Source organism: Siphateles boraxobius, unplaced genomic scaffold (assembly GCF_051911475.1).
Source record: "Siphateles boraxobius isolate OS27281-9 unplaced genomic scaffold, OSU_SipBor_1 7, whole genome shotgun sequence".
Taxonomy (NCBI): Eukaryota; Metazoa; Chordata; class Actinopteri; order Cypriniformes; family Leuciscidae; genus Siphateles; species Siphateles boraxobius.
Window position 1 is genome coordinate 9,417,655 of NW_027509197.1, and position 19,846 is coordinate 9,437,500.

The 19,846-nt window shown below is 35.2% G+C and overlaps 1 protein-coding gene across 5 annotated transcripts in view; it reads right to left on the bottom strand.

Moving 5' to 3' along the window:
• The window catches only part of myo16 (myosin XVI), a 227,951-nt gene that overhangs the window by 98,918 nt on the left and 109,187 nt on the right, over positions 1 to 19,846 (bottom strand). For all 5 annotated transcript variants that reach the window (XM_077216645.1, XM_077216647.1, XM_077216643.1 and 2 more), the window contains exons 8-14: positions 18,832 to 18,907; positions 13,557 to 13,707; positions 12,675 to 12,825; positions 9,557 to 9,667; positions 8,499 to 8,564; positions 6,405 to 6,532; positions 1,873 to 1,978 (exon numbers count right to left, since the gene is read on the bottom strand). In XM_077216645.1, the coding sequence (XP_077072760.1) occupies positions 1,873 to 1,978; positions 6,405 to 6,532; positions 8,499 to 8,564; positions 9,557 to 9,667; positions 12,675 to 12,825; positions 13,557 to 13,707; positions 18,832 to 18,907 (789 nt within the window). The remainder of the gene's footprint in view (positions 1 to 1,872; positions 1,979 to 6,404; positions 6,533 to 8,498; positions 8,565 to 9,556; positions 9,668 to 12,674; positions 12,826 to 13,556; positions 13,708 to 18,831; positions 18,908 to 19,846) is intronic.

Here is a 19,846-nt window from a genome sequence, read left to right on the forward strand (position 1 = left end):
ATTAAACCACTCTAATGATTTCTGTATGTGGATATGATGTCTTGAGCTAACAAGAAATGGCTCTTTCCATGAGATTCAACAATAAGCACAAACTGCCTGCCTCAGGCTTTTGGATAGTCATTCAAAGCATCTAATTCTCCCATGAATAAGAGAATAACAGCTGTTTGAGGCTATCATGACTGAAGGATAACCGGAGTAACTGAAAGCACATAAACACCTCCAGGGTCAAGATAAAAGAACACATGTGAGGAAAACCACAGCAAAAATACTGAACGTTAACACAATGAGTACATAAAACATAATCATTACATAAAAAGCTACGCGACAACACTAGATTTATGGTTTAAAAAAAAAATATTACAAAGTAACACTTTACAACAAGATCCCATTAGATGATCATGTTAGTCAATGCATTAACTAAAAATAACCAACAATGAGGATCTAATTTGTTACACTGTTTATTAATCTGTTAACATTATTTGATAAAAACATAACTGTTCCATTGTTAGTTCACGTTACCTTTGGTCCATTAAAGGTGCAGTGTGTGATATTTAGCGGCATCTAGTGGTGAGGTTACGAATTGCAACCAACAAAAGTTACGGTGGCCGACAGGAAAATATGTCATCGTCTGAGACAGCAGAGAGCAGGCAGTTCAGCAATGAGGTTTCTTTACAAGGATAAATTAAGAAATTATGTTTACTTAATTATTCTGTAAAACTGCTCATTCTAAGGTAATACAAATATAACGGTTCATTAAAGGGTAACTAAACCCCTGGTCAGAGCCTGACTCCACCCACGGGCAATATTTGAAAAATGCTGAAAAAGTGGGCAGATACCAGCGGAGGGGGGCGTGCACCTGAGATGCATCTCTTTGTATGGAACCTGCCTACCTCACCAACAATCGCTGCGTCACAAACCACCGCAAACATCCAATAGGAAAATTCAACTGCAGTAGCCACTGTTCAACCTGAAGAGGGCAGCACGTTTTTAAACCATATATTGTAGAATTAAAACACTTTAAACCCAAATGTCAAAAAATTTACTGGAATCAATGAACAGCATTTATGAAGCTGAATTCTTACAGATCATTAACTAAAAAAAGTTGTTTTAGTGTTTAATTACCCTTTAAGTAAGGTCTTTATAGACCTCTGAAAACTTCTTTTTCTATGTAGTGACGAAACGCGCTCTCTAGCGCTGTGTGTTCGCTGTCGGCTACGGTAGAAACATGACGACACAATATGTCGACCTCCATAGAAGGGGGCGCCCGCGGTTATGGAGATATAAATGTCTCATCTTAAGGTAATAAAAACATAACGGTACATTAAGCAAGGTCTTTATACACCACTGAAAACATAGTTATGGACCTTATATTGCATATCTGTCGATAGATCCTCAGAAATATTACATAATGCACCGTTAAATAATATTAACAGATACAAATTTTGATTTTAATAATGTATTAGTAAATGTTGATATTAACATTAACTGAGATTAATAAATGATTTAGAATTATTTTCTTTGCTAATGCAATTACCTAATGTTAACAAATGGAACTTTATTTTAAAGTGTTCCTGAAGAAAAAAAAAGAAAAAACCCAGTGAACAGCTTAATTAAGGACATTTTACATGTTTTTTTTTAAATTATTTTAAATTATTTTGTAGCTTAATTAAATCTTTATTTTTTTAAAGATACTGAACTATTTAAAAATGTAAAACAAAAAATACTGTTTTTTTATTGCATTGGGGAACAAATGATTACAAAAGGCAGAATCATTGTAACAAGTGTTTCATGTAAATGTGTTCATTTCTCCTGTAGATGTATGTTGTGTTAATTAACAGACCGATCCTCCAAGAATTTGACGGAAAGACTTACATGCTTCATGCGTGGCTCTAAAGCGAAGCCTTTGGGACTTGAGCGAACAGCCAGGTGTTTCAGGATGTGCTTACAGGCCACAGACTTCCCAGAACCACTCTCTCCACTAGACAGAAAGAAAAACAAAGTGACAAAGGTGAGAATCTCAGTTAAAAATAAATAAATACTGTATTTACTTTTAAAATATGTTAAAGATAGCACAACACATATCAACATTATGTATAACTATTTTGATATGTTACACTGTTGTGGGCCAGTTGTGGCTGATTTCTGGGGACATGGAAGTTGTGGGTGAGTTTTGGATCTGGTTTAAAAGCTGGCAATTAGCTTTTGGGCCAATCTTGGGCCGTAATTCCATGTGGTATGTGGGCCAAAGTCGCAGCCGAAATTCAACCAGATTCGGCCCAATATCAATTTGCTCTCCGGGTTTAATATATTTAGACAGATTTTTTTTATATAAATCAAATATGAATGTTTACATATTTGATTTAGAAAAACTTGTTGGGAAATATATGTTGGAAACATATGGAATAACATTCAGTATGTTGGAAATATATGGAAAAACATACAGTATGTTGGAAACATATGGAATAACATACAGTATGTTGGAAATATATGAATGTATACATTGGGGGAATCTGCTTAATTGTCATTAAAATAATGTGACGGCAAAAAAAGAGGAACTTTTAGGCAGCTTACAGAGTTTTTATTTACTCTGTAAAGCTGCCTAAAAATTCCTCTTTTTTTTTGCTGTCACGTTATTTTAGATTATATAAAAACTCTGCACAGCTGCCTAAAAGTTCCTCTCTCAGCGTAAAGACAACACAAAAAAAAAAAAAATAACAAAAAAAAAAAACCCAAAAAACAAGAGAACTGTTGACTTTTTAAAGACCTCTGGGCCGGCGGTCTCCTATTGTGTGCTCCTGTCAGTTTACCTTCAGAAGATCTTATGGTTGGTCAGGGAGCTGTTTCACTGCTCTCTACTGAGATGATTCAGTCAGCCTACAGCAATATACTGTACCATCAAAAGCCTCATGACTCAAGACTAAAGACCCCTGATCTCTGTCTGGCCTGCGGGCATCTTTCCCCCCAAGCAGGATTCTGACCAGATGATATCCATCATATATTCACTTATCCAAATGCACTACTTGGGAATTTGTTCAAATCACTTGTTCTTCTGTTTTATACATTTAGTCGTTTTCTCCACCACATCTATACCATATCTATACTATATACGTACTGCCTCTATGATGATTGATTGATTGATGTGTTATCTTTCTACAATTTTTAAGTGTTCAAGTAAACTTTTCACTTCTTTCACTTTCTTTATTTTTGTGACACTGCCCATAGTTGGTTTCATAAGCCCCGTTCAGAAATCTAGAGAACTGCCTTGCTGTCAACTGCCTACATAGGCAGCATCCCAGGAAGACAACAGGTGCCACAACCGATTCCAACAGAGCTCAAAGTGAGCACGTTGCTAAGCTAAATACTCTAGAAAACATCCTAAAAATACACATTACACACAAATGTTGGCTGAAACAGTTCAGTTTGTTAAAAAAGTACTTTTTTCCCTAACCACAGTAACAAGTACACACTATCATTCAAGAGCATGTTTACTTTTCTACAGAAATTAACACATTTATTCAGCACCAAAGAGACATTTATAATATCATAACAAATTTCAGTTAAATTTTCAGATAAATATTATATATATATATATATATATATATATATATATATATATATATATATATATATATATATATATATATATAATATTTCTGAAGCATCTGGAGTAATGAACGTAGTGATCATTTTGTTTTGCTATCACAGGAATAAATTACATTTCAAAATATATTAAAATAGAGTAATATTACTGTTTTCCAGTATTTAAGATCAAATAAATGTTGCCTTGGTGGGTATAAGAGACTTATTATGCCTACCATTCAGAACGCATGACAACATTTGAAATGTAGTGTAGATTTAAGAATCAAGTACTTTTATAGTTGATATTTCTTGCTAAATAATCGCATATTAATCTGCCCAGAGTTGGTCAAAATGCCATGATTGTTTTATTCTCAATAAGACATGCATAACCTTGTGAAACAGCCTTTGCATCAGATGCACATTTACTGTATGATGCCAAATTGCTGTCTAGGTAGCCAACAGATTTTGAAAAGAGCTAGTGAGCTACAACAGCTTTTTCAAATCTGTGAATGATGTGCACTATGCAGGATATATATATATTATTATTATTTTTTTCACCATTATGTTTACAGGGTGTTAATCCACACCATGGCTCAACTACTAACAAGGGCTTTGGTAGATGTAAATATTGTCTCGTTACTGCAGTACATCCCACTTCCTATTCTTAAAATGTACAGCAACTTTATTAATTACACCACTCTTCAATGTTACGACCTCTTAAAATGAGCCATAAAGCACAGTCAAGGAGCTTGCAGTGATAACTACCATCTCCACATGCGGCGTAAAGAGCCTGGATCCTTGCAGACGCCCGCGAGAGAGAGTGAATGGAAGAAAACCGTCTGAGCAGATGGTTTTAAAAGGTCATTCGGCCTCCCACTAATCATTTTCTTGAGGGTCTGATGCTTTTTCTTCCCATTTTTTCCATTTCTTTTTGGGAAATCTATTCTGGGTTGTAATTGAACTCAAGGGCGCAGTGCATTCCTGAGCCAGTAGCGAGTAGGTGTTTGTGCGTGTGCTCGTGAGTCTCTTGAACCAGCATTCCACCACTTTTGTTTCCCTGGTTCTGTAGTCACTAGAGCATGGCCCTCACCTGCGGGACGAGTGTGTGTGTGCGTGTGTGTGTGTCGTTGTGATGGATAGCCCACGCAGAGAGGGCATTAAAGTAGCTGTCAGATCCTCTCTGGCTCAGCGAAACCCAGGATTGGGCCAGTAGAGAAGCATCAGAATGTGAAACAGGATTTAATTGTAATCAGAGATGACCGGAGTGCAAAGCAGGACAGAGTGCGGGCTACACCACTGCCACTTCATCCATTAATCTCCCTGAGAGGTTTTAACAGGTTTGGATTTACACCGTCCCCGGCACATTTGTCTCCGTGACAGCGTTTAGCGAGAGCCTCTCGGGTGATGTAGGAGTCGCTATACCAAAATGAGGGAAGGCATTTCTAACGCGACCTCATTTGGACCTCTTTGCCAGAACGGGATCACTTACTGAGCTGTGGAGTGCTATTATAAAACACAAGCTGGTGCATAAATGACAGAAGGTAGAAAATGTCCCGTGGAATGTATTTGGTAGCATCTGGCCAAACATCTGGACATTTTTTATGGTTACAGGGTTCCGACACCTTTTGACCAATACATTTCCATAAAATAAATTGCGGAAAAGAACTTTAAAATAAAAGTTTTTTTTATTGTTTATAATATATTATATTATATTTATTGCTGGGCAACAATTAATCGCATCCAAAATAAAAGTTTGTGTGTACTGTGTATAATTATTTTGTATATATAAATACAAACACATGCATGTACTGTATTTAAGAAAAATGTGTTATTTATATTACATATATTTATTTATAATATAAATTATGTGTGTGTGTGTGTGTACACACACACACACACACACACACATATATATATATATATATATATATATATATATGTATATATGTATGTATGTATGTATGTATGTATATATATACATTTATATATATACATTTATATACACACACACGTATATACATACATACCTACACAGTACATGCAAATATTTCTTAAATATATGCATGCATATGTGTGTACTTTATATATACAAAATAGTTATACACAGAACACACACATATATTATGTAAACAAACTTGTATTTTGGATGCAATTTGTCCCATTTATATATTATATTATATTAGTATTATACTTGTGCCCATTTAACTGCTTTTCAGCTAATCAGTGACAATCAATGGGTGAACGTTAGGTCACCTCATTAATAATATCTGATAAAGCCTTTATAAAGTTTATAATTTCAAATGATCCCCTTTTTCAGATCATTTCTATGCCCCTTTATTTACACTGTATAACACTCCATTTGAGATGTTTTGCCATTCATCCAGGCGGCTTCATAAATTGTAGAGGATCGGAGATTCACATGGCTTTTAATTTCAGCACTCAGCACATCAAGCATCACACAGTGGAGGTGTGTTTTGAGCTGAGGTGAAAGCGTTGAGAAAGCTAAGTGAATATCATCTATTTTAGGGCAAAATGGCAGTTAAGGACAACAGTTTGAGGACATGCATTTTGTCAGTCTTTGTTATTTAGAGCATAATATTGCATCCACCTCAAGGGGAAATCGCCACCATCCTATTGATGAATGAGTCTTTTTTACTTTTTATAGGTGTTCCAGAAAGAAAACTTTCAGTTAATTAACTGAAAAAATAAACACTAGATAAAAAATAAATAAAAACAATTATATATAAATTGTGCAAGTAAGACATATGAAAAGGTGAAGAATGAATGAGGAATGTGGCAGTGTTATGCATGTCAGTGGGCGGCACCTGATGATGAAACACTGTGGGCGTCGCTCTTGCAGCATCATGTGATAAGCGCGCTCAGCTGAGGAGAAGATATGAGGCGGGAGAGAGGAACACAGACGACCACTGGAGCTCAGATACAACTGACTGACCTGAGAGAGAGAAAGAGAGAGAGAGAGAGACAGAGAGATGGGCATTACACATTTACATAACTCTACTAATTTCCCATGACCTGTGCTTGTTAGTATTGATATTCTTCAAACACTCTGGTCAGGATTAGTACTAAACCTTTAAGCATTACACTCCTGAAGTTAATTAAGCCTGAGGTGCTTAACGTAAATACTCTCTAAACACTCTTTAGACATTTAAAACTTTATTTTGTAGACAATTTCAGGTCTTCGTCTTAGGTTTGCTATCTTCTATTGCCGTTTGTAAATGTTGCACATGAGCAATATGCATACTGAATTGTGATTGTAATTTTCGTACTTGCATTTATTTAAACATTTATAGCCACAGCACAGAAACTTGATCATTTGGTCCAGGCAATTGAAAACAAGACGCTGAGCATCATGGTGACAGCTAAACGGCTTTGATGTGAATTTCACTTACACAAACAAACACACAAACACACTGCAACACTGCAGATTGAGAGAGTGAGAGAGACAGAGTATAAATGTTTCTTGTTTGTTTGGTTATTTTTGCTTTGTGCAATGCTTTGGCAAAATGTACCCACATATGTCATGCCAATAAAGCAATTTGAATTGAGTAAAAACATGATCCTTTACCACTGAGACACAACACACACATACTGTACACACAAGGGCACAGGAAAGAGAGAGGAAGAGAGAGTTGCAGGCTGTGTATGAATCATGAAAATTGCAGCCTTAAGCAGTAAACTGAGGTCCACAATTGAATACCACATCCATATGTGCAGAAGGCCATTGTCATAGACAAAGTTTGTGTAATATTCTGTCTACTATTGTGGAATTCCTTTATATGGTTTTAGAAGGCAGCATACCATAGATGAACATTTCACTTTTCGCTTATGATATTGCACAATCTTGTGCATGGACAAAACAACAAACACAAAAAAAAAATGCATTTAAAAGACCCCAAAACACAACACAACAAAAACCAAACTGAAATCAAACTATATATATATATATATATATATATATATATATATATATTGGTTTGATTTCATATATATATATATATATATATATATATTTTTTTTTTTTTTTATAATAATATTTTAGTGTAGTCACTATAGTTTGGATTTTAGACCGAAGTGATTGGAATTTATTGAAAATTAGCCTTACAGCACCGCTTGGACAGTTTGAAGGGACGAGATGGAGGCTGTGCACTGAAGGACAGAGATTGATATACAGCCCCTGGATTAAAGTATGTGTTGCAGGGGGTCAGGTGATGTAACCTGAGAATGATGGTGGTCTGAGGCCATCACAGATGATGGTACATATGTCCTTCTCTTTCAATGCGTCATTCTGCCTCTGAGCCCCAATCTGGGGGACACACAGGAGAAATCATGCCTGAAATGAGTCTCTGATGCAGGGGGCCAACAGGGGACAGACCCCCCAGTGGATCCACTGCATATCATGAGTGTGTGTGTGTGTTCTATCTACTCCTCTGCTCCCCTTCACGTGCCAATAAAGCGTTACGCCGGACAGATGGTCTTCTTGTCATCTTTTATTTTTCTTAGCGGTGGACAGCACATGCTGTGTGTCCCTGATGAGTGGACTCTCATCAACTCTGTCTTTCTGTGGACAGCCAGCCGTATCTGCGGGGACGGCAGTCGGGCTTGAGAACTTGAGAACCTTTAACAATGTCGAGGAAGATACAGAAATAAATAGAGGAAGGAGGGGAGAAGATCTGATGGGTAGATGAAGAGGGCGCTGTATGTTGAGTAGGCTATCACTGTCAGGAAGTCCATGAATAATTTATCAGTGGATCAAGTCCTGTTTGAACTGGAAGTGTTGCCCTGCGCTTACAGAGTGTGAACTAGAGAACAAATCCAAAGAGGCCAGATATACAGATGCACATGCTGCAAATATTTATTTCACACAAAAAAACAAAAAAAAAACACTTGTCTGTACTTACGAGATTAGAGTAGATGGGCAGGTCCTTGTATGGGTTAATGAGGAGAAGAATGTGTCCAATGTAGGTCTGAAAATACAGAGAATTTGAGATAACATGTAAACAGTCCATCATATTGCACACCAATAATGACAAGAACTGCCTGAAATTAGTAGTTTCAATTTGATTGGTTGGTGCTACACAACTTCTGGGAGTCTGGGTACACCAGTCTCAATTCGAAACGTTGTCACGTTTGCTGGGTTGATGAAATGAGAGCTTTTGAGGAAGAACTAAATCACTGTTTTTGAGAAAGAATGTAAGATTAACAGCATCAAATCTTTGTAAGATAATTGTTCGAGTCATTTGTTAGCTAGCAATATATAGTTGTGGTCAAAATTATTGGCACCCTTGGTAAATATGAGCAAAGAAGGCTGTGAAATAAATCTGCATAGTTTATCCTGTGGAACTTCTGTTTAAAATTTTTTTACATTTTATTGAAGTAAAACTATTTAAAAAGGGGGGGGGGGGACATCTGGATTACATTAATACTACACACTAAACATACTTTTTTTAATGCATACTTTTTTTATCGCATATACAATATGCGATTGAGTAAGTAACATTGTAGGATTATAGTAGCATCAAGACATGTAGTAAACGTCAGAGGCCAAGATTTATAGCAGCAACAGTCATGGCAGTAATAGCAGCCGTTAACAGAGAGTCAATGTCTTTTCATCTCCCCAGGGCTGGCTCAAGTCTTTGGCCTGAATATAGTGAGACCTTGAGGGCTGCCATCCAAACACCAGTCCCTGGCCACACTACAAACAGAGGCCTTGGCCGCTCTCCAAGACCACAAGACATGAGATCCAGCAACAATGAGTGAGCGAGAGGCACACTGGACCGGATGGCTTGGTGAAAGACCACAGAGTGTATGATAGAGGCCAGAATCCGGATGACGCCCCCCTCAGAGTGGGTTAAAACAGAGAATTAATTTCCTTCCTGAAGGGGCTAGACTGAGGGTTGGAAAATCAAAAGCAAAACAAAAGCCCAATTATAGTATACGTGTTTGTGTATTTACATACATATATCTGGTCATTGGCGAATCGCTTCTGCATCTCGTAGAGCAGGCTGCTGTCCGTGAGCTCGCTGAGGGATGCAAGGTCATCATTAGGAGCAGGAGGCATCAGTTTAACCTGAAAAACAAAACACATTATCATATACATAATACATCATACATCAAAAAATAATAATAATAAATAAAATCTCCATTTGTGTTCCACAGATACAAAATAACAGCATTTGGATTTGGAATCATACAAGAAACCTAAATAGTTAATGTGTATCTTTGGGCAAACTATATTTTAATAAATGCCCTTGGTTTTATCGTGCATGTCTCAGCAGGGCACGTTATTATACAAATAGGTAACAATTTAGTTTAAGGTCCAATTCTCACTATTAACAAGTTGCTTATTAGCATGCAAATTACTAGAATATTGGCAGTTTATTAGTACTTATTCTACATTATTCTAAATTCCTAATCCTAACCAACCCTAAATTTAACAACTACCTTTCTAAGTATTACATTTACATTTATTCATTTAGCTGATGCTTTTATCCAAAGCGACTTACAATTGCTATATATGTCAGAGGTCGCACGCCTCTGGAGCAGCTAGGGGTTAAGTGTCTTGCTCAGGGACACATTGGTGTCTCACAGTAGATTCGAACCCGGGTCTCTCACACCAAAGGCATGTGTCTTATCCACTGCGCCATCACCACCACTGTTAATAAGCAGTAATTAGGAGTTTGAGGCAAAAGTGATAGGTTATAGTTAGATTTTTTTTAGACTATTATGCTCACCAAAGCTGCATTTATTTGCTCAAAAATACAGCCAAAATCTGTAATAAATATATAATAACCATTTTATAATTTAATATATTTCAAAATGTAATTTCTTTCTCTGGCGGCAAAGCTGAATTTTCAGCATCATTACTTCAGTCTTCAGTGTCACATGATTCTTCAGAAATCATTCTAATTTAGCTGCAAGTAAAATCTCTTATTATTATAAATGTTAAAAACAGTTGTGCTGCTTAATACATGTTTTCAGGATTCTATGATATTATGAATTTTGTATTTTATTATTAATATATATATATATATATATATATATATATATATATATATATATATATATATATTAGAGGTGGGCATAGATTAATTTTTTTTTAATCTAGATTAATCTCACTGGAATCTTGGAATTAAACTAGATTAAAATGGCTTATTTGAATTCTGCCGAAGGCATTCAGAATATGTGTGCTACCCAAATAATGACTAAAAGTAAGTCTTTGAGAATAGTTTGCCTCGCGTAGGGATGTGAATTTCTGCCAAAAATGCCATTCGACAATAGAGGAGCAAAAGTCGAATATCGGTCAAAAAAAATTATAAAATAAAATAAATCAATAAAACGCACAATTACAATGATAGAAAGGGATGCAAATTTCATCTTGAGTGATTTCTCATCAAACAAACTTTATTAATTGAACAAGTAACATGTTTTCGTCGTTTTTTTAACATAGTAGGCTAATTGGAAGAAGAAGAAAAAATAAGCACGACGTAGCTCCGTTTTTGCATCGCCAAACCAGATGCTCGTTAGATCAAAAAATAATGTCATAGGCTATGTCATATGATTTTATGTGAACCTGCCTTTACCCGCAATAGCCTCCTCCTTTTTAAACAAATTAGTTTCAATCAATGTAAACTATTCGTGTGACTATGCCCCTGCGCAATACACACACATTACCGCGGGATTGCGGATGTTCATTTCATAAACTGTACACAATGGTAGCTTATTTATTTTGTAGCCTATAAATTAATGTATATGTCCAAACGGATAATGTCATACTTTTTAGTAGTGCCATCGTGGCGTAATAATCTGTTTGGTTGTAAAATGTATTACCTGAATGAAATGAAATCGAATGTATCGTCCTGTGGAATCATTCATTCACAGACAGCTTACGAAGATGTTCAACTAATAAAGATCTTCATCGCTGGCAAAAATATGATGCATTTGCAGATTTGCTTTCACTAGACTAAACTGTAGCTCTTGATGTTCTTAAATCTTCCTGTTACGACTCCGTGTCGAGTGTGATTGAACGCGCTTCAGAGTTCAGACGATTCAGTGCGTGAGGAACTGAACAGAACTGATTCGCGAACCGATTTAGACAGATCTGCCAACTTGTTTGATGAAGTCTTTGAACAGAATCGACCCAAAAGAGTGATTCATTTGTAAATTGAGCATCGCTCATGCCCATAAAAAAGATATACACCTTGTGTCCCTGACAGGAAAATACCCTGCTGCGCGATTTGCGCGAAAATATAACGATATTCGAAAAAGCTATTTTATGATCCCAACACAACTTTGAGAATATAGATTAACGGCGATATTTTTTTTTATCGCCCGATAAGAGTCTCACGTTAACGCAGCACGTTAACGCCGTTAACGGCCCACCACTAATATATATATATATATATATATATATATATATATTTTTTTTTTTTTTTTTTTTTTACATTTTAATGCACCATAGCTGAATTGAAGTTATTTCTTTCAATTAAAAAAACAACAACTTACTGACCCCAGCAATTTGAAGGATAGTGTAAATGCCTTGTTATTACATGTCATGTTGTCTTATCAATAAAATGGTAAAAGAAGTGATAAAGTCCACTTTCTGCTTCCTAATACACATCCATACACTCAACTTTCAGCTTGCACTGCGTGCCAGAGAGTAATGGAACTGATTTCCTCTGTTTTATCAGAGGTCAAGGGTGTGTAAGGTCAGAGTGTGTGCAGTGGGATAGATTACTAATGCTCTCTACAACCAAACTATGACTGATTCTACTCACTGCACACAGACTTTCTCAATGCATTAATCCAAAACCTGCCTTGGTGAGACGGGATCTAAGTGTATTAGATGTTACTCATTTCTCTTTATTACCCTTTAGAAACAAGACAAATTACTCTGAATGTGCAAGACCAGTGCAGAATACAATTGCTCTGTGCAAGGGAATGTATGGGATCGGTTCAGTTTTATACTGTAAATTATGGTGGCTATGCATTGAAGCTATGCTTTAAAACCTATGACTTTTTTTTACACATTCTTAAGGATACAATTTTCCCCAGACAGTTCTCATCTCTCCTCTGACCTGTTCCAGTTTTCCCGCAGTGCTGGGATACGGTCCATCCAGCCCGTTATCAAGTGAAGGCTGCTGAGTCAGAGCTCCTCCTGAGTCCCTGAACATGGCCTCCTTCTCCAACAAACTGTCCCTTCTAGAGATGGGTAGAGCCATAGTAGCTCTGAATGAAGGGAGAGAAAAACATAAAATAAAAAAACATCTTTGCACAGCCATGTTAGCACAGAAGCTGCATCTGAAGTGGAATTTAGGTGCATTTACACAGACTGTTTAATGCAGCTCATTGGTGACATGAATGCATTTATACCTTAATTGCATAAATTATATGAAATGAATGTTTTAAATATAACATTTAGAATTATACAATTATTTTAAAAGACACTTTAAATATGAATTTAAAACCACCAGTAGTTGGTCTTAGCTGAGTAAGTCATTAAATCATTCAACCGATTCATTCAAAATGGCTGATTTATTTAGGTAATAAGCATGGGACTTTATGAATAAGTCATTGAATCATTCACTCAAGTGATTTGTTCCAAAACTCTGATTCATTTAGTAACAAAACAGCACTGTGTGTTGATCAGAGATGCACAATGGCTTCGTTGTGGCTTTGTTTGAAGCCATTTTTGCTTGCAAAATAAAAAATAAAATAAAAGTCACTTCATATTAACATCTAGTTTATTGAACTTTTGTATAAAATCAATCACATTCGCAGCTGTACTAATATCTGGGGGGACTTCAATATTACCTAACTATATCATGTTATAAATATAAAGCACATGTACACATACAGGGAAATTTTTTGATTTCGTCTGAATTCTCTAAAATCTACAGTCCATGGATTGGCCAAACATTCACTGAATTAAGAATAACGTCTGTAACTACTATACATACAGTTTTTTTATAGGCAGGTTGTTGTCCTGGTTGACCTCTGTGCAGTGCTCTTCTGATTGTGGAGGCAGGACCGAGGGATCTTTCTGTCTCTGTACCCAGAATTCCTCTGCTCTCATCAGCATCTCTGCAATCTGCTCAGTAGCAGCGATGTCTGAAAACCACAGTCACAGTGGGCCAATGTATAAATCATCTTACAGGAAGTCAGAAGTGACTGTAACAGAAGAGCTGATGCAAGCCAAATATAAATGAAGTTGAACTTTTTTTAATTAATTTTTTAAGTAAAAATCTTCAACATAAGAAAAAAGGCAATATTGGTTTTGGAAAGGCAACTTTATTTAAACATTCCTTTTGAAGGAGATGGCAGACAGTTTCATCTTTTCAAAATCTGACAATTATTAGTGACTAAAGATGGCATTTATTATGTAATTTTGACCCATGATTTTCCCTGGGATCCAATCAATGTTCTCCCTCATTCCCTCTGTATTTCTCACCCCCTGCTGTCTCTCAAATGGATGTGGCCGTTTTGTGATGGGCATTGAGCCCTGCTGCTAATTGATCCATCTGTGCTCTGATTGGGGGGGTCTTGGAGAGGCAGACAATTCTTCTCTCCTAAAATAAACCCTAAGAGAGGATAAGGGACCAGCCTTTTGTCTTTCTCACCCGCAAGAGAGTGACACCCAAAAGAACGATTCCTCCAATCGCACACATTCTCTCAGAAAGTCAGATATATACCACTGCTCTCTAAAGAGATTTTAAGTGAAAAGAAAGAATTCACTTTGGCTCTGCGTTTCATCCCAGACATCCTTGAGTTAAGCCGGAGTCTTAGAATGAGCTATTGATTAGAGTCTGAGATGTGGAGCGCTGGGGAAAGAAAGACTGATCTAAGGAGACCGATCTAACACCTTGCTGGAGGTTTAGTATGAGGCGCACGAGTCTCTGTCTTGCAAGCCAAGTAGCACACTGAAAGAGTGAGATCATAATCAATAGGTTTGTTGTTTTCCAGTAAAAAATAAATAAATAAATTCTAAAGATACTTGAAGCAAAATTGCATAAGATACTTCTTGCAATACGTTTATTTTTCTTCTCCCATTGGCAAATTATTTTATTCTTGCTAATATATTTTTTACTCTGAGGTTCCTCAAAAGAAAAATAAACAAATCAAAAATATTTTCTAATAAGTGCAGTACAGTGCTGTACTTTATTTCACAAGCAATCAGGGTTATTGCATAGTAGTCCTAAAGGCATACTAATAAAGAAAACAGCACATTTAAATGTGAGGGTTAGACAGGGTTGTCAAGTCTGCATATCAAAAATACCCCAATGACCATATCTAAGACATCAAAACTACAAACCTGCCAATTACATACATAACAATTATATTTTACAGTCACTTTAATACCAAGTGAAAACCACTGTCATAGTGATCATAAACAGCTTAAAGGCTCCATTACAATGGCCACCCTTCACAAAACTTCAAATAATAATCACATATTTCAAATTCAACCATTTTAGTCAAATATAATTTATGCAATAAGTAAAACCTTTATCCCATGGTGGGACAAATCAATTTACGGCAAAAGTTTAAAAGTATTCCAATTTTGCGGGAAAACCACAGACTTGGCAACCCTGGTCAGAAAAATACTGGAAATTGTCCGTATAAATAAGTATTTTGTGCAAAAAAGTATTTTAGAGTATTTTGTGCAGTTTCTGTACCAATTTCGAAATGACCTCTAAATGATCATTCGTAAGATTGAGTCTTTGCATGTGAAGCTAGCAATGCAGTTCAAACAGTAAACTGTAAAAAAAAAGTATTTTTTAAATAAATATTTACAAATATTTTTGTATTTTTTCAGAAGAAAAACAAAAATGCAACAGTAAAAACCAGTAAATAATTTAACATCACATTATATGCAATTTATACTGACAAATGTATGTTTTTTTTTAGGCGTAAAGACCAGAAGATTTGATGAAAAAAGCAAAAAGACAATCCCAGAAGTCCCTGCATTTAATTTTCAGTTAATTAATGTTTACAGCATTATTTTAGTGTTGTGTGTTATGTTGTGTTGTGTTGTTATGACCATGCGCACCATCTGTATGCGAGTATTGGCCAAGTTTTATGGACAGGAAACTTACAATGGACTCATCCATCATGGGGCTTTTTTTTATTTTACAAGCTGTATTATCAATACATTTGAAATTAAAATAGTAGATTGGTAGTTGATTGATATATTAACATTATATCAATGACATACTGTAATATGGTTATAAGTTGTAAAATATACAGGCACCAATATTCCATTCCGTAATACCTGTAACATTGGCCCCATATTTTCATGATGAATGACTGCCAACCACTGCTGCCAGATTTGTACCATAAATTCAAGAGAATATATACATTTTTAATATAATATATATATATATATATATTTTTTTTTTTTTTTTTTTTGCTGTGAGCAATGCAAGTTTTTAAGGGTTTGACTACCAGGTTACTGGGAGGAAAATTTACAGTAACAGTAAAATAAGAAATAAGTATCACTCAATGTCACTCCACACCAACTGAAAACAATTTTGATATGTAAACATAGACAGTGATTTAACATGACAAAAACACCATGTTTTTTCTCAATAACCTGTTTTTGCAGGCAAGTTTTCATAAATGATCTGTGTGGATTGGGGAGGGAACTTTGAAGTGTGTCTAGATAATACATCAAACTCGTTTTATTTGAAAAGATCTAGTTTTTAATTAGATTTCCCTTTGAAACTCTTGGCTTAAATTAGTCGTGACAGTAGTTGTGACATTAAGCATCCTGAGCCACAGGCTAGTGGAAGCAGTTTCACAGACATCAGCAGAGTAGCGAACAGAACTGAGTGAATCTACCCAGCTATGAATTATGCACACCCAACAGAAAGCTCTAGAGAGGAAGAGCGGTCTAACACACTTTAACACAGGGGCACAAGTGTGTAACACATCCTTGACAACTTTGGTTTATGTGTGAAAATCATAGAAACTTACTACATGCACAGTAATATCTGGTCGATTTAATATCCACATTCTATGGATGGAGCAATAGGGAAAAAAAAAATATTAAATATATCTCAACATTTATATACACTTTTGCTCTGAAATTATTTAAAAGGGAATTAACTGTAAGAACTAAAACAGTAAAAAATAAGTAAGACATGTCTTCATCACTGTTTCTCACCAGAGCAAGCATCAAGGAAAAATTATATTTATGTATATGATAAAAACAAAATAATATTATATACTGTGGTGATAGTGATGCCACATAAACATAAGACACTTCTGTGAAGATATAAGGTTTAGTAACACTATCATTATTTAAAACTTATATTATTATTCATCAGGGATGCATTAAATTGATCAAAAGTGACAGTAAAGACATGTATAATGTTACAAAAGATGTGTTGATTGACAATACTTGGTTGAAAACGTACAATAAGAAATGTTAATTGTGTGACACTGAAGACTGAAAATTCAGCTTTACCATTACAGGAATGAATTGCATTTAAAAAAGTATTCAAATAGAAAACTGTTATTTAAAATAATATATTTTTTTTTCTTTTTTTTGTCAATATTACTGTTTTTACTATATTTTTGATCAAATAAATGCAGCCTAAGTGAGCATAAGAGACTTTTCAAAAGCAAAAAACATCTTACCAACTCTCTTTTGAACAGTACTGTAAAAGAAAAATGAATAACGACAGGGACTTTGTAGACAATGTTTTGTAAAAGAGACATGTTCTTAACTTGGGTAATGTCTGGGTCATACTTCAATCTTTACCAACTTGATAGAAGTACTTACTGATGGACCTAATAAATAAAATAATCCATGATTTTTTTGTTTTTTTAGATGCACCAATGTATCTCCAATGTTTTTTTTTTGTAAAAAAGCCACATATCAGACAGCGCATGAATAGTGAATGGAATATATATATATATATATATATATATATATATATATATATATATATATATGTTATACGAGTCAAATGTTATTTGCTATCTCTAAAAGCCTGCTGCAACTCACAGTATCACGTCTTCCATCGTGTCCCAAATACACTCTCACACAAAGACTTGATTTTTGACAATATGTCATCAAACATCATTTTAGTTTTTAGTCGTCTTTTACACTGATTTGTACAGGCCGTGAAAAAGAAGCCAATGTAATGATGTAAGAGACAGCAACTTGAGGGAGGCATGGGGAGAAAAATATTAGTTTTTGTTGTTCCTGCTTCTCAATGCCTTGCACTTTTTAACTCACAAAGGCGCACACTATGATTGATGGGCATATAATGCAATCTGGGTCTGCATTTGTCAAGTACACTACCAGTAGAAAGAAGTATCTTATGCTCACCAATGCTGCATTTATTTTATTGAATAACAATCTGATGAAATATTGTTACAATTTTACAAAAAATATTGTATATTTAAATCTATTAAAATTGTATGTATTCCTGTGATGGTAAAGCTGTATTTTCAGCATCATTACTCCAGTCTTCAGGGTCACATGATCCTTCAGAAATCGTTCTGATATTCTGATTTGCTGCTCAAGAAACATTTCATTGTATTATCAATCTTAAAATCAGTAATGCAGATTCATTTTTTTTTTTTTGGGAAACTGTGATATATATTTTTTTTTGGCTTCATTGATGAATTTAAAAAAATTCAAAAGAACAGCATTTATTTGAAAAAAATGTTTTTTTTTTTTACATTTTAAATGCCTTTGTCACTTTTGATAAAGTTATACTTTATGAATAAAAGTAATAATTTGTTTAAAAAAATTGAAGAAATCTTGCTGAGCCCAAACTAGGTGAAAAATCGAATGCAGCAATCTTGAGTCTTACCGAATAAAAATATAACCAAAATGAAGTAAAAAAGATAAATTACAATATGCTTAAGGAAAATGAAGCCCATATTAGGACCTTTCTTTGCATTTATAACATAACTGTAACACATTTTCTCCCCAATTCTCATAAAAATAATGCAAAAAATGTAATTCTCATGCTTGTAATATAAACGTAAAATAACAGCCTTATATTAATTTAGCAATACAGTAATTGTTGACTTGTACACTTAAAAATATTATAAACCTTGAATAATAATTTAATAGTAATTATGTTCTACAGACTCGCACCATCCAGCAATGAGAATTTTAACAGAAAACAATGGAATATATACCAAGCTCCCCCTAGATATCAACATCAGGGACTGAAAATGTTGTATTGGTCGACCACTTTGTATGTGTCTTTGTACCTGAGGGCTTGTCCTGGTTGCAGTTCAGTAGAGTTGGATCTGCTTTGTGCTTCAACAGCTGGCTCACAATTTGGGTCTGTAGGGATACAAACACACATCCATGACTTGAGAGGAACTCAAAGAGAATACTGAAATATGTAGGTCACATCTTAAAGACGGCTGCATCCATCAGCTCTGAGTTGAATCTACAACATCAGCTGCCAGATCTGACGAACATATGCTAACATCTCACACACACACACACGCACACGCACACACACACACACACACACACACACACACACACACACACACACACACACACACACACACACACACTCAGTGGTGTGTTCATTAGCTACTGCCTGTACAAATATACAGACATATTTATCAAAATGTGTTTACATGTCTTTTTAATTCTGTTGCTGCGCTACTGCTTGCTTTATGCACACATTGACACACTGTTGCAGGCACTAGTATTTCAGACTCAACATTGGAGTCATGCTTCAGAAGTGTGTGCATACAATGTATAATGTAAAAGCATGTTTGATGTATTATGTATGCGTGTGACCAGCTTTGGGGATAAATATGACAGAATCATTTGCAAGATGGCAGGTGACTTCATTCGAAATTAATCATCATCCTTCCCTCTGGCCATTTTGAAAATTTTTATTTTAGAGTAAAAGAAGAGTTTTTGTGGTTGAAACAAAATTAAAAAAAAGTAACAAATCCTTCCCTCGGGGTTCAATTTGACCCCTATAGGAATGAATGGAATGTGAGGAATGCTTCAGTACACATAGAAAAACCAAAAAAATGCTTAAAATTAAAAATGTTAAAACTTTACCAAAACATTATTTTATAATGTCTACATTTGTATTTGAATGCATACTGAAGAGAAATTGACTTTAGGACCCAGCGGAACAGCTCATTTGCTCCAAATAGAGCTATAAGGCCATCTAGTGACAAGAGTCATGAAAGAACATGTTATATTTTTTTTCCACAAAAGGTCGGCCAAGACACCCAATGTAAGATATTT